This window comes from Gorilla gorilla, chromosome 13, assembly GCF_029281585.2.
Source record: "Gorilla gorilla gorilla isolate KB3781 chromosome 13, NHGRI_mGorGor1-v2.1_pri, whole genome shotgun sequence".
Lineage (NCBI taxonomy): Eukaryota > Metazoa > Chordata > Mammalia > Primates > Hominidae > Gorilla > Gorilla gorilla.
Genome location: NC_073237.2, coordinates 64,345,446 through 64,357,609, shown reverse-complemented (window position 1 = coordinate 64,357,609; position 12,164 = coordinate 64,345,446). Strand labels below are relative to the sequence as shown.

The 12,164-nt window shown below is 38.5% G+C and overlaps 1 protein-coding gene across 3 annotated transcripts in view; it reads left to right on the top strand.

The window, feature by feature from the left end:
• Window positions 1–12,164, top strand: part of DOCK8 (dedicator of cytokinesis 8) — a 249,124-nt gene that overhangs the window by 72,405 nt on the left and 164,555 nt on the right. For all 3 annotated transcript variants that reach the window (XM_055350708.2, XM_019033579.4, XM_019033581.4), the window contains exons 3-4: window positions 599–774; window positions 3,649–3,720. In XM_055350708.2, coding sequence (XP_055206683.2) covers window positions 599–774; window positions 3,649–3,720 — 248 coding nt within the window. The remainder of the gene's footprint in view (window positions 1–598; window positions 775–3,648; window positions 3,721–12,164) is intronic.

Sequence of the window (12,164 nt, the reverse complement as noted above, 5' to 3'; positions counted from 1 at the left end):
GACCAGCACCAGTCACCCCAGTGACATTTAGAAATCACTGCCCTGGATTGTTTCAGCCACCGAAACACTCGGTGTTCACTGTCAGCTATGATTATATATGAAGTGCTTTCGAGAACCAATGTATAGCATAACTTAGGCCAAAAGAAACACTGTGCCTAAATACTCAGCCAAGGAGTGTTGAGTTTGCCTGGATTTCTGGAAAATTGTCTCCATTCCCTAGTTCACTGTATTTGGGTAAACAAAACATGGCCTCGGAGAGCTTTTGCGGGAGAAATTATAAAAATTCAGCGAAGCTTCGTGATCTCATTTTGGATCTCCTCAGGATTCCTCATCAAGTTGCAATTAAGGAGAGAAAAATTCCGCCTTGGGGTGTGATTTTAATTACTCATCATGTTATGACTTGACTTTCTGTGCTGCATTTTTTTTCCATATCACTACTTCTGTGTTTGACAGCTCCTCCAAAGAGTCGCTCTGTTTTATGCCAGGAGCGAAGTACTTACTAAGTCAAAGGAAAGCAAGGCAAACATCTACTATTGCCTTTGTGCTTTTACCAGAAAACTGGGTGAGAACCTCCTTTTCCTTTTCCCTGCCCCTCCAGCCTCAGTTTTATGACCCTGTGGAGCCAGTGGACTTTGAAGGACTTCTGATGACACACCTGAACAGCCTGGATGTGCAGCTTGCCCAGGAGCTCGGGGACTTCACTGATGACGACTTGGACGTGGTGTTCACGCCAAAGGAATGTAGGACTTTGCAGCCCTCTTTGCCGGAGGAAGGGTAAATAGTTTTCTAAAATGTAGATGTGATTGGGATTGTCATGATTGTTTTCAATAAGTGGGTAGGGGAGATGCCTTCAATCTGAACTTAAAAATAAAATAAAATTACTCAGTCCATTCAAATGTGTGGGACAGCTATATGATATCATCATCTAAGTATATATGGTTTTTAAATTAGTTTGGCCAGAGCTTTTGAAAAGCTATGTGGAGACTAAGCCAGTGCAAGGGATGCAGGAGGACCAAATGAAATGCTCAAGAGGAGGTTAAAAGTGCAGGCTCTGGAGCCAGACCACCTGGCTGCCAGCTCAGTGACCTTGGCTGTCACATGACCTCCCAAATCCTCGGTTTCTCCATTTGTAAAAATGTCAAGATTTTTAATAATAATTACTGAAATGCCGCCATCCAGAAGCATTTTAATTGCTTACAGTTATGAGACTGGGTCAAGTTAGAAACATAAGGTAAACCCACATTTATTGAGCATCTACTGTGTTCTGGGTACTGAGATAAAAAGATGAATAAGTCAAAGTCCCTCCTTTGAAGAAAGTGTCATGCAGTGCTAAAACAGTGGGGAGAGCTCTGTAGAATAAATATGTGAATAGCTAATTAGGGCTTGAGTTTCTATAGTTGGCTATTCTATATGTTTATAGGCATGGGCATTAGTTTTTGGCATCAAACTAACTGTGGAATTGTAGCTAAATGAAACTCCTGTTGCTTCTAAAATGTAAAAAAAAAATGTCTCTTTGGAGGTTTAGGATAAACTTTTATTTACACTTATTTTAAAAGCCAAATTAAGATTCATATCCTCCTGGACAGGTTCCATCTTCTCATCTTCCCCAGAAGGTCCCAGAAAGAAGATCCTGACACACAGCCCCTGCCCTCTTTACTCTGATATATTCTAGTTCTATTTTGGATTTTATTTCATCACAGTTTAAGGAGGTTGGATGATAATGGGCTGGTATTATTGTGAACCGTTGCTCTCTTGTTCAGACAGTCCTCACTCACATAGGAGAACTGACCATATGTGTAGCTCTGATGTTTTAAAAATACACACTTCCCAGGAAAGAAAAACATTGTCATTTTTGGGAAACATACTCCCCCATTTTCAGTCCATTTATTCAGGTATGACTTTAGTATAAGTTAACACCTACTATTTTCATCTTTAGTGAAGAATCATTTAATTTATTCCTTTATGTAAAATTTATGGATGTTTCCAAATATGGTCAGAATCTTGGAAAAAGCTGTTTAAAATGCTTACAGTAGCCAGTCACCCCAGCTTGTTCCTGTGGTCCCAGCTACTTGGGAGGCTGAGGCAAGAGGATCACTTGAGCCCAGGAATTTGAGTTCAGCCTGGGTAAAATAGTGAGACCCTGTTTCTTACAAAACAAAAACAAAAAACAGTACAATGAATTTAGAGGAAGGAGGAGTTTTTTTTTTTTGAAATTTGATAAGGAAGATAATTTCTTTACTTAGCATCAGTTTTTTAGTATACTATTGCCTTGTCAAAAGAATTTATAGGTAACATACCTGTCTGATGACTTTAAGACAACCTCTACTATTTCAGTTGTTGCCAAAAAGTCTTCTGTATAATTAAGGCAGGGGAAGGTATCATCATCACACCAGAGTAAACAATAGCTGACTCCTGTTGAACAACCTGTGCCTAGCCCAGAACTTTATGTTGAGCTGTGATGGCGTGTTAGTGAAAAACATGAACGCTACAGGTGAGCTGCCTGGATTCAGGTCCCTGCTCCACCACTTGCTGTGTGACTTGGAACAAGATCCTTACCATCTCATTTTTCTGCAAAGTGAGAATAATAGTAATGCCTGCCCTATGGTGCTGATTGAGAATTAACTGAATTAATACATATAAAGTGATTGCCTCAGTGCATAATGCACAGTAAATGCTACCTAAGTGTAAACTATTAATATTATATATGCGTCTTATTGTGTGCCAGGCAGTCTTCTAAGCACTTTGCACACTAACTGATTTAATCTTCATCAAAGCTGTCTACTAAAAGGGGCACTCTTACTACTCTAACGGCTTTAAGGAGAGGAAACTGAGGCACAGAAGGGTTGAGTGACTGGCTTATGGTCACATAGCTATAAGCGATGAAGCTGGGATTTGGGCAGTTAGGGCCCAGAGACTGCATCTGTAACCTTTACAATATTTCATCTAATACTAACAGCATGTCTCTGTTCTTACCTCCTTATCACAGATGAGAAAATTAAGGCTTGTAGCATTTAAGCCTGTTTATTTCTGGTACTAATGCATTTGCAACAATAGCAAAAAGCTTTGCTACAATTGTTATTTCTGATTTCAAGACTCTGAAGCACTTGAAGAGTATTGCTCATGGTGCATTCCTTAAGTAGACATGACAGGAACCAACTGAATTAATGATCACCAGCAAAAGCCAGTGTTTGCAATTTCGTCAAAGCATAAGACAACTGTTCTTTTTCCTGGCTTTCAAAAAGGAGAACATGCGTGTCCTAACAAGGTTACACATGCATAAAAAATATGTCCAAATTACCCTGTCAGAGATAGGTATTTATACTTATTTTCCTTGTTTTGTATTCGATTACAGCTAGTTCTACCTGTCTTGTGTCAGAATGCCTTCGGGGATAGTTATAATTTAACATGATTCTGTATAATAAAGAAAACCCACAAAGCAAAAAATGCCAACATGTTTGTCTCATCAAAGTAAAAATGTTTATTGCCCCAGGAATACTTCAGACATTTGGAATGATTGGGCAAGAACATCCTAAGCATTCTCACTGATAAGGATTTAAATTCATGTCATGTTCCTTACTCATGATAAGGGATTGTTTTGTTGTTTTACCCAGTAATAACATGTGTTTATTTCATTTTCTACCTCCTTAGGGTTGAACTGGACCCTCATGTCAGGGACTGTGTTCAGACCTACATCCGTGAGTGGCTAATCGTGAACCGGAAGTAAGTTACTTTTTTTCCGCTTTTTGTATATAAATATTAATTTTATATTGTTAGTTTTTAAATATTTCTTAATACTTTGAACAGTTCTAGGTTTACAGAAAAATTGCATGGCAAATAGAGTTCTCATGTATGCCTTCCTTATCCCCACTCCATATCACACACACAGTTCCCTCTATTATGGACATCTCACTTTAGTGTGGTACATTTGTTACAGTAGCTGAGCCAATATGGATATGTTGTTATTAACTAAAGTCCATAGTTTACATTAATGTTTACTTTTTGTGTTGTATATTCTGTGGGTTTTGACAAATGTGTAATGACATGTATATGCCTTTACAGTATCATACAGAATTGTTTCACTGCCCTAAAAATCCTCTGTGGTCCACCTGTTCATCCTCCCTCCCTGGCAACCACTTTCCTTTTTTACTGTCTCCATAATTCCACCTTGTTCTTCAATGTCTTTTTGTGGCTTGATAGCTCATTTTTTTTATTGCTGAATAATCTTTCATTGCATGGCTGTACCATTGTTTATTTATCCATTAACTTACTGAGAAATAAAGTTCTATTTTAAACATAAAGAATAGACTGCAAGCTTGCCCAACCCCTAGCCCGTGGGCAACATGGAGCCCAGGATGGCTTTGAAAGTGGCCCAACACAAATTCATAAACTGTCTTAAAACATTATGAGGTTTTTTTTTTGCTATTTTTTTAAGCTCATTGGCTATTGTTAGTGTTAGTGTATTTTATATTTGGCCTGAGATAATTCTTCTTCCAGTATGGCCCAGGGAAGCCAGAAGTTTGGGCACCTGGAATAGAACCTTTTTGTTGTCTTCTAATTTTGATGAATTCCTAGGGGGAAAAAATTAAGTGAATTGAAACCTGGCCTCAGATTCAGAGGTGGCGTTCGAGTTTATGACCAAGAAATAAATTACCTGCTGGCCTTCCAGAAAGGGATCTTTCTCTCCTGGATTAATCAAACCTTCTGTGACATTGTTCTGAGCTTTTTCTCTCCATGCCATGGACCTGGACAGCACTCTCTCATGAGAAACATCTGTGCACATTGAAATTCTCAGCCTGCATGGGTGTACATGTTGGGGAGTGAGATGTGGACTGTCTACAGATTAGGGCACACCCCACTAGAGACACATCACAGAACCTTTGACAAGACATTAGTAGTTTAAAATTCTGATAGCCTCACTCCTCCTATACCTCAGTAAGAATTACTATTCTATGGGGTAAATGATGAAAGACTTTGAGGATTGGGTTTTATCTAGCTCCTGGAAGGGTGCCATTGAGTTTGTGCTGAGGTTTTCTGGAGTAATGTCAATATGCATACATTTTCAGCAGCAGAAAAAGAGAAAGCATTCATTATTAAAAGTTATTAAGAGAAAGTTAGATGCCAATCCATCATCTGTTCTAATATGAATGGAAAACAAAGTTTGCTGGGCAGTCAGATAAAATTATGGTTTGCTGATAATAAATAAAAGATTTCAGAACAAGTTGTTCTCAAGTTTTTAAATGCTATCATTAGAGGTACTTTCTGGACATTAAAGATCTAAAAAAAATCTGAGAAGGAACAAATAGAAAGGTCAATTTTGATACATTTGGTTTTCAGATTTATTTTCTATTTCGGGCTTGTCCACTTTTTCATTTCTCATGGCAATGCAAGCTTCTTGGAGTAGTGATTTTTCTTGATCTTCCACAAATGTAAGAGAAAAAAATGACTCTTTTTGGAATACTCGTTGAAATTTTAGAAATAATTATGAAACACAAATCACTCAGTTTCACTCTAGACAGATAATCATCATGAACATTTGATGTCTGTCCTTTGAATAGTGTTGGGTTTTTTTGGTATATGTTTGTATGAAAACTAAATAAGATTATAATATCATTTTTGTAACATGCATTTTCAGTTTTCACAGTAAAGAGTGATTCTCTTCCTTTGCTATTAAATATGCTTCCTCAGTACAATGATTGATGATTGCATAATATATTTATACCAAAATTTATTTAACCAATTTTAATATTTAGGTGATTCCTTACTTTTCAGTGTTGTGCTTAAAATGCAAAAACATCCTTCTCACTAAAAATTTGTACATATTTATGATTTTTTTCTTTGGAATTAATTCCTACAAGAGGAATTTCTATGTCAAAGGATATGCACAAATTTAAAGATTTGGAATACTAGATCAAACATTATGCTGGGCGCAGTGGCTCACATTTATAATCTTACTCAGCACTTTGGGAGGTTGAGGTAGGAGGATCACTTGAACCCAGGAGTTCAAGATCAGCCTAGGCAATATACAGAGACCCCACCTCTAAAAAATTTTTTAAAAAAATTAACTGGGTATGATGACATGCACCTGTAGTCCTAGCTACTCGGGAGGCTGAGGCAGGAGGATCACTTGAGCCCAGGAGGTCAAGGCTGTAGTGAGTGATGATTGCACCACTGCACACCAGCCCAGGCACCAGAGGAAGACCCTATCTCAAAAAAAAAAAAAAAAAAAAGGCCGGGCACGGTGGCTCATGCCTGTAATCCCAGCACTTTGGGAGGCCAAGACGGGTGGATCACCTGAGGTTGGGAGTTTGAGACCAGCCTGACCAACATGGAGAAACCCCGTCTCTACTAAAAATACAAAATTAACCGGGCATGGTGGTGCATGTCTGTAATCCCAGCTACTTGGGAGGCTGAGGCAGGAGAATCACTTGATCCTCTAAAAATAGCTAAACTGGGAGGCAGAGGTTGTGGTGAGCCAAGATCGCACCATTGCACTCCAGCCTGGGCAACAAGAGTGAAACTCAGTCTCAAAAAAAAAAAAAAAAAAAAAAAAAGATTATTGACCCTACATGCATGAATCCTCAAGAATATTAGATGTTATAATTTATCAACATTTCCAATTTTATTTGATAAAAGGTTCTTTTATTTTCATTTTCTTTTACCATTAGATTAGGCATCTTCTATATATTTCTTGGCCATTTTTTATTTTTCCTGGTGCTCTGCTTATTCATGAAATTTGTGCATCCCTATTAATGTATTTGTCTAGTCTGATTTATTTTTATAAGCACTTTATTTGTTAAAGATATTAACCCTTGTCTATCATGTATTAAAAATGTCTTCCCCAGTATGCCTTTTGTCTTTTAAAGTTGTTTTTAATTTTCAACATTCAGAATTATTTATGTCATTAAATCTATATTAATATTTTTCCTTATATTTAATTTTGGCATCATGCTTAAAATTTGATTCATAAACTTATTATTATTTTCTAAGAGTATGGGATTAAAGCATTAATCCAGATCATTAGCCACTTGACTGTTGCTTCTGTTCCCTTATGTGTCTCCATTTGTTTTTATCTTTTCTACAGAAGCAGTGGTTACCCATATATTTATTATATGCAAGTTTTTGCATCTTGTTCCCCTAAAAAAGAAAGAAATGTCTGTTTTAATTTTATGTTAGGCAACATTCTAGGGATGGGATTACCATTGGCCCAGTTCTCTGCACCCCTGTGTAATGGAGCAGTTCCCTTCTTAACGGTCACCTAGTGGACAGGGAGAAGTGGACAACTTCAGAACTCATTGTCAGTTTCTGGCAAGCTTTCTTGTAGAAAAGTTGCATCTCTTTCTATCCCTCTGCCTCATTCTCTTGCACTCTGAATCCAACACTCTGCCCATGAAAACTAAAATTCCTAGCACACACTCCTCCCAGGGATCATTCTGTCTCTATGTGCATCTGTCGTATTTTATCTGTGGGGAGAATCCAGCACACTATTATTGCCAGATGCCCTTCATCTCCCAACCTCACACAGTACATTTTTAGCTTGTTGTTTTCTGTGAGTTGTATCTGTATTGTTTTAGAATGATGGTAGAAGGAGAAGGACAAGGAGAAGGTGGTGATTCATATAAATGAAACCAGCTGGAAGCTATGATGCTTTCATAGATAAGCCACTATTATGAAGAAGGAGAATTCAGATTTCTGTATAGACACTGACCAGGGACTCGTGGGCAGGAAGGTGTGCAACACCTTCTTATCTTTATTCAGTGAGTTCCCCTTTGGGGAGACAAAGTTTGGTACATCCTTCTCTTTCCAGCTCCATCTGATCCACAGAGGTTCTGTCCAGATTCAGGCATTAAGTTATCTCTTCATTTGGATGAGTTTCCAGTTTTTCTGTGTCTTCGTAAGTGGTTTACTAGAAAGTCGGAGGAGGATGCAATAGGGGTTGCTGGCCATTTGTTAATTAGTGATTGATTATTTAGCTCTCCTTTAATTGGTTATGTGCCAAATAATGTATGATTTTTTTGAAAGAAATCAAGTAATATGGAGGTGCATTAAGGAAAAGGCAAATCTCATGCCTCACTACTTACCAGTGTCCTACCCTTCCCTTAACTCACTCTTCACTGCGTAAAGCCCAGCTGTGTAGCTTCCAGATCTTTTCATACCCTCACAAAAAATATTTGTCTATTTATATTTTTCACATAAAGATATATGTATTAATGTATGTATTTATATATTACAAACATTTCTTTAAAATAACTGTCCATGTCAGAGCTATATCCCATTCTACTGAAATGCTGCCTAGTATTCAAAGGGTGAAGGAATGTGTCATAAGTTTTTGAAACTAAATGACCATTTTGGTTGTCTCTATTTTTCATAATTGCAAATAATACTGAAACAAACATATCTGCACATTTGCCCCTACACATGTGTGTGAATATTTCTGAGGGTAGAAATGAAGCCAGTGCACATGGTATGCTCTGATAGGTGCTGCCAAATTCTTCTCCAGAAAAGTCGTGCTATTTCATTCCATTACCAACTGGGCATGAAACTGGCGTGTTCCCATATTCTTGCCAGAGCTGGGTATTATTTATTAAAATAAAATTTCAATCCCTCCAGTCTTCTTTTAGTTATTATTTTAATCTGGAAGCTATTACACCTACTTTCTGAATACAGTTTCCTATCACCAAGTTTCCTTTCCTTATGTGTTCTAAAATCCCAGTTAAACATGCACTTAACCATACAACCGTAAGTCCCACTCTTGAGTATTTACATTAAACCTATGTGCAAATATAGCAGTTTAGCAGTTTTATTTGTAATTGCCAAGACTGCATAGCAGTTTTATTTGTAATTGCCAAAAACTGGAACAAAACCCAGATTGTACTCAGTTGGGTAGTAGATAAACAAACTCTGGTAAATCCATACAATGGAATATTACTCAGCAGTGAAATGGAACAAACAATTGATATATACAACAACATGGATGAATCTCAGATACAGTATGCTAAGTGAAAGAAGCCAGACAAAGGCCGGGCATGGTGGCTCATGCCTGTAATCCCAGCACTTTGGGAGGCTGAGGCAGGTGGATCACTTGAGGTCAGGAGTTCCAGACCAGCCTGACCAACATGGTGAAACCCCATCTCTACTAAAACTACAAAAATTAGCTGGGCGTGGTGGCACGTGCCTGTAGTCCCAGTTACTCAGGAGGCTGAAGCAGGAGAATCGCTTGAACCTGGAAGGCAGAGGTTGCAGTGAGCTGAGATCATGCCATTGTACTCCAGCCTGGGCAACAAAGTGAGATTCTGTCTTAAAAAAAAAAAAAGAAGAAGAACCCAGACAAAAAAGATAACTGCATGATTCCATGTATCTGACATTCTGGAAAAGATAAAGCTACAGGGATGGAAAACAGGTCCATGGTTACCAGGGTCTGGGAGTGGGGAAGGGGGCTGACTACAAAAGGACATGGGAGTGCCCTTTGCGTGGTGCTGGGACTGTAGTGCCCATGATGTAAAATCTGCCTTGGACCATTACATTAGAAGAAATCAATTCCATTTATCCCAAATATTCCCTCCAAGTGAAATACTTTGGTAGCATATATAATAATAATTCAATAAATATTAGCTATTATATTTATTAAGTAGTACATATCAGAAAACGTACTTATATTAGCATGTGAAAGGAATGAACACAAAATTCTCTCCCATATATTGAATGCACCATGGAGGGGGGGACCTGCCTTCCTCTGGAGGACCATACTTAATGAAGCCACTTTGCCTTATAAGGACATGCCGTTGTTATCCAGAACCATGCAGTCAAACACTGATTTAGTTAGCTCCTTTATTTCTCAATTATCTCCTGCTGATATTACATTTCTCCATAATATCTAGAGATAGGCTTTTATGTCCTTGCTAGCTGTGGTAATGGTTTTGAATCCCACTTAGGGGGCAGAGGAGTAGAGTAATGGCCACTTGTGTTCCCTCCCACCCTCATCATTCTATAGGGCATTTGCCACTCAAGTACTATAATTGAGACATTTAAATCATACAAATAATGCTGCCCATGAACAATAGAGGAAATTTTTAGATTTCCTTTTAAACCTAACAGAGAAAGATTAAGTTACATAAAAATGTAAAATACATGATCTCCAGTACATTGAAGGAAATGTATTTTCTTACTTGAAATGTTTGTGTTACTTAGACTGGAAGATTTATTAAACAATTTCCATTCTATCATTCATGTCTACAGCACCAAATTTGGTGTCCTTGTTCTAAAAACAATAGTACTTTTCTCCCCGTGACTTTTGAAAATGATTACTGGTTTACTGATTAGCATGGCGCCATGTTTGCTTGTTTGTCCCACCTTTTATCTGCATATTTTGATAACGTTGTGTGGATTAATATTTGATGACATCCTTTGGGTGATATTAACGATTTTAAGCTTTATTTCTTCTGTCATTTTCTCTAAATGAACCAAAAAGGGATAAACTTCAGAATGTTTTTGATGCTTGGTGGAGAGCTGAACTCTTAAGTAATTAAACTTGTTTACATACTATATTTATTCTTGCCGCAGAGACAGTGAAACATTTCATGAGTGTTATGGGCAGCATCATAAAAGCCTTTAGACTTTGTTTTTCATCTGGGGTGATTAAGGTAATTCTGAAGGAAGGTTGAGCTCAAGGAGAGCTGAGATATCAAGGAATGGGATATCATCTGTTTTATTACTCCATGTTTTACTCCCAGTGAAGTGGTAAACAATTAAAATTCAAACACATCAGTGCATATAATTCAGTTACTCCCAAAACACCATAAAAATGTCTCCCTGATCAATAATTGCTTATTATGACATGCATTTGTTGTGCTAGCTGTCAAGGTGCTTAGCTATTTGCTTTCTAAAAGTATGAAAAGCACGCCCGGCTCATCAGCCTATGTGGTAACAAAGAGCAATCCAGCTGTGGATGTCACAGAGCCACTCTTGACCTGTTGTGCATAGACTCCCTCCCCACAAATCCAAACCCACTAAGACTCTCCAGGCTCTGTTAACACACACCAGCCTGGTTCAGCTTGGATGCCCTCCTCACACCATATGGGTTCTGATTTTCCATGTCAGGCAGTCCATCTTAAATGGATGCATCCTCACCATGTTTGGGCTTCAACTTCCTATTCTGGACCTCCTCGGCTACTCCCTACCCCAAGGCATGGAGGGCTGCCTTGTTCTGATGCACCTTATGATTTTAGCACCAAATTGTACAGGAAGGGAGAGAAGGGAAAGGAGAAAGAAGATGTGAAAGGAAAGAGAGGGTAGGGAAGAGGAAAAAGAAGATGAGGAACACATATTATTTTCTAATCCTCACAATAGGTCCTCAAAATGAGCAACATTTCCCCCTATTTCATACTTGAGGAAACTGTGACTCAGAGAGACTAAGGCACTTGCCCAAGGTCTCTTGGTACATTAAGGAGCCAGCATCTGCACCCAGTTCCTTCTGACTCTAGAGCCTGGATTCTGCCTGCTGCACCACACTGTCTTTAAAGAATGCTCTCAAAACGTGCTTGGTCTTTGGATTGTCTCAAATGTGTTAGAATAGTGTTTTAAGAAAAGGAATGCAGATCTCCTGGGAAGCAATAGGTCGAGTTCATTTCATGAGAATCATTTTTCTAGCCATTGGCCTACTTCCCCATTTTTCTCCTGTCTGCATCTAGGTGCAACAGGAACTTGGCTTTATTTGATTCCATTGCCAGGGTGGGGTAATGAGGCTGGGACTCTCTTGTAGCCAGTGGCAGTGAGCCAGCAGTCTCACTGCCTACCCAGTGATGGTTCCTTCTGTGGCCAGCACTTCTGGAATGAGTCATCTTTACATGTTTGCCAACCCTTGTCCTCTCCTCCCCAGCCAGGTTCACCCTTGCTGCTGTCAGGGAGCTTTGAGACTTTCTGAGATTTTTAAATGGGGAAGTAGATGTTAAACCTAGTATGAGGAAGAGAGGGAAAGTTTGCTCTGGTTTCAAACACACAGTCATAGAAGATGCTAGTCTTAATGCTTTCCATAGCAAAAACCCTGAAGGCTTAAAGTGTACATATTGTGAACTGAACTTTTAACACTATTGTGTAACTAATTTGTTAATGCTTATTTGTCATTGACTGTGGGGTCCATGTGGAAAGCTCCCACAAACACTCTAACAAAA